Source organism: Limulus polyphemus, unplaced genomic scaffold (genome assembly GCF_000517525.1).
Source record: "Limulus polyphemus unplaced genomic scaffold, Limulus_polyphemus-2.1.2 Scaffold896, whole genome shotgun sequence".
Taxonomy (NCBI): Eukaryota; Metazoa; Arthropoda; class Merostomata; order Xiphosura; family Limulidae; genus Limulus; species Limulus polyphemus.
Window position 1 is genome coordinate 201,239 of NW_013666506.1, and position 1,250 is coordinate 202,488.

Consider the following 1,250-nt stretch of genomic DNA (forward strand, 5'->3'; position numbering starts at 1 on the left):
AGCATTTACTAGATATATTTGATGACGAGGAACCCACTTTGAGACTAATAATGGCTGGAGACGGCTTGAATGGGTAATGAAGAAAAACTTTAATATAAGTTTAACATAACAGCAAATGTACAACGTTTCGACAAGATTTTGTGATGATGACTTATATTAAAGTTTTTCTTCATTACCCATTCAAGCCGTCTCCAGCCATTATTAGTCTCAAAGTGGGTTCCTCGTCATCGAATATATCTAGTAAATGCTAGGGCATTCATGAAGGAACAAGATATTTCTTGAAAATAGGTGGCGTGACATTAGTCACGTGACCTCGCTGACGCAACAATATTAACGCGTATTTCTCGTAGCTACTTCATATTCACCCGTTTGAGATAAAGTGAAAGCAAACTTGTAAAAATAACTAATCAAGTTTTATAGTAAAACACTCAAATTTGACCCAAACTTTTAGTGATTAAGATAGCTAGCTCATCGTGACATTGCATTTGTAATGACTTATTTCTCTTTAAGCCTTATGTGTTTGCTATAAAACTTGAGAAGCAGTTGTTACACCTAGCATTATTTATATATTTAAACTTTTTTAATGTCACGTCTGCTATCCGCATTTAATATATATATATGTGCAAATACATATGTATTATATTATACATTGGTTAATTTGTTTGAATATTTCCAAATTCCATTTGATGATGCCGTGATGGGTTAAACATAAGCCTAACTTTTAGCACAATTATCTGGTGTTATAACTTGAGTTATAGTTAACGTATATAATTCACAAAACCCGACCTACCGATTGGTGTATCTTGTGACTAGCATTAGTAACAACACTCAAAAAAAAAAAGGGAACATTAAAGGAAAGTTTAAAGTGTCATGATCTGATACATTGACAGTATATTATAGTGGAATAATCCAACTTTGTAATAAATGAAAGAGCTTATGTTTTCACATCATTGAAAACTAGTTTATAGTGGTACTAGTAGTTGAATGTTTAGGACCTTCAGATATTTTAACTGAATCTCTAAAGTGTCATGATTTGGAAAGTATTCTACAGTAGGATAAACAATCTTTTTAATAGACAAAAGACGCATGTTTTCAGATTAATAAAAACCCGTGTTTCTCCATTGGTTGTTGAATGTTTACAAATTTCCAGTTCCAGTATCAAAATCAACTCTACACTAGCTGTTGATTTAAGCTTATCAAAACAACTTAAGTTGCCTTTACTGGTGCCTAAGGTAGGTATGCACATATAT

At 32.2% G+C, this 1,250-nt stretch overlaps 1 protein-coding gene across 7 annotated transcripts in view; it reads left to right on the forward strand.

Moving 5' to 3' along the window:
* Positions 1 to 328: 328 nt before the first annotated feature.
* Positions 329 to 1,250, forward strand: part of LOC106461093 (biotin--protein ligase-like) — a 43,042-nt gene continuing 42,120 nt past the window's right edge. For 3 of the 7 annotated variants that reach the window (XM_022387967.1, XM_022387968.1, XM_022387970.1), the window contains exons 1-2: positions 329 to 487; positions 1,151 to 1,232. Coding sequence is in view for 2 of the 7 variants with exons in the window: in XM_022387966.1 (XP_022243674.1) it covers positions 1,029 to 1,232 (204 nt within the window). In the remaining 5 variants the exon portion in view is untranslated. Of the gene's footprint in view, positions 1,233 to 1,250 lie in introns of all 7 variants that reach the window. The other 4 variants (XR_002610918.1, XM_022387966.1, XM_022387965.1 and 1 more) reach the window with 2 other exon arrangements.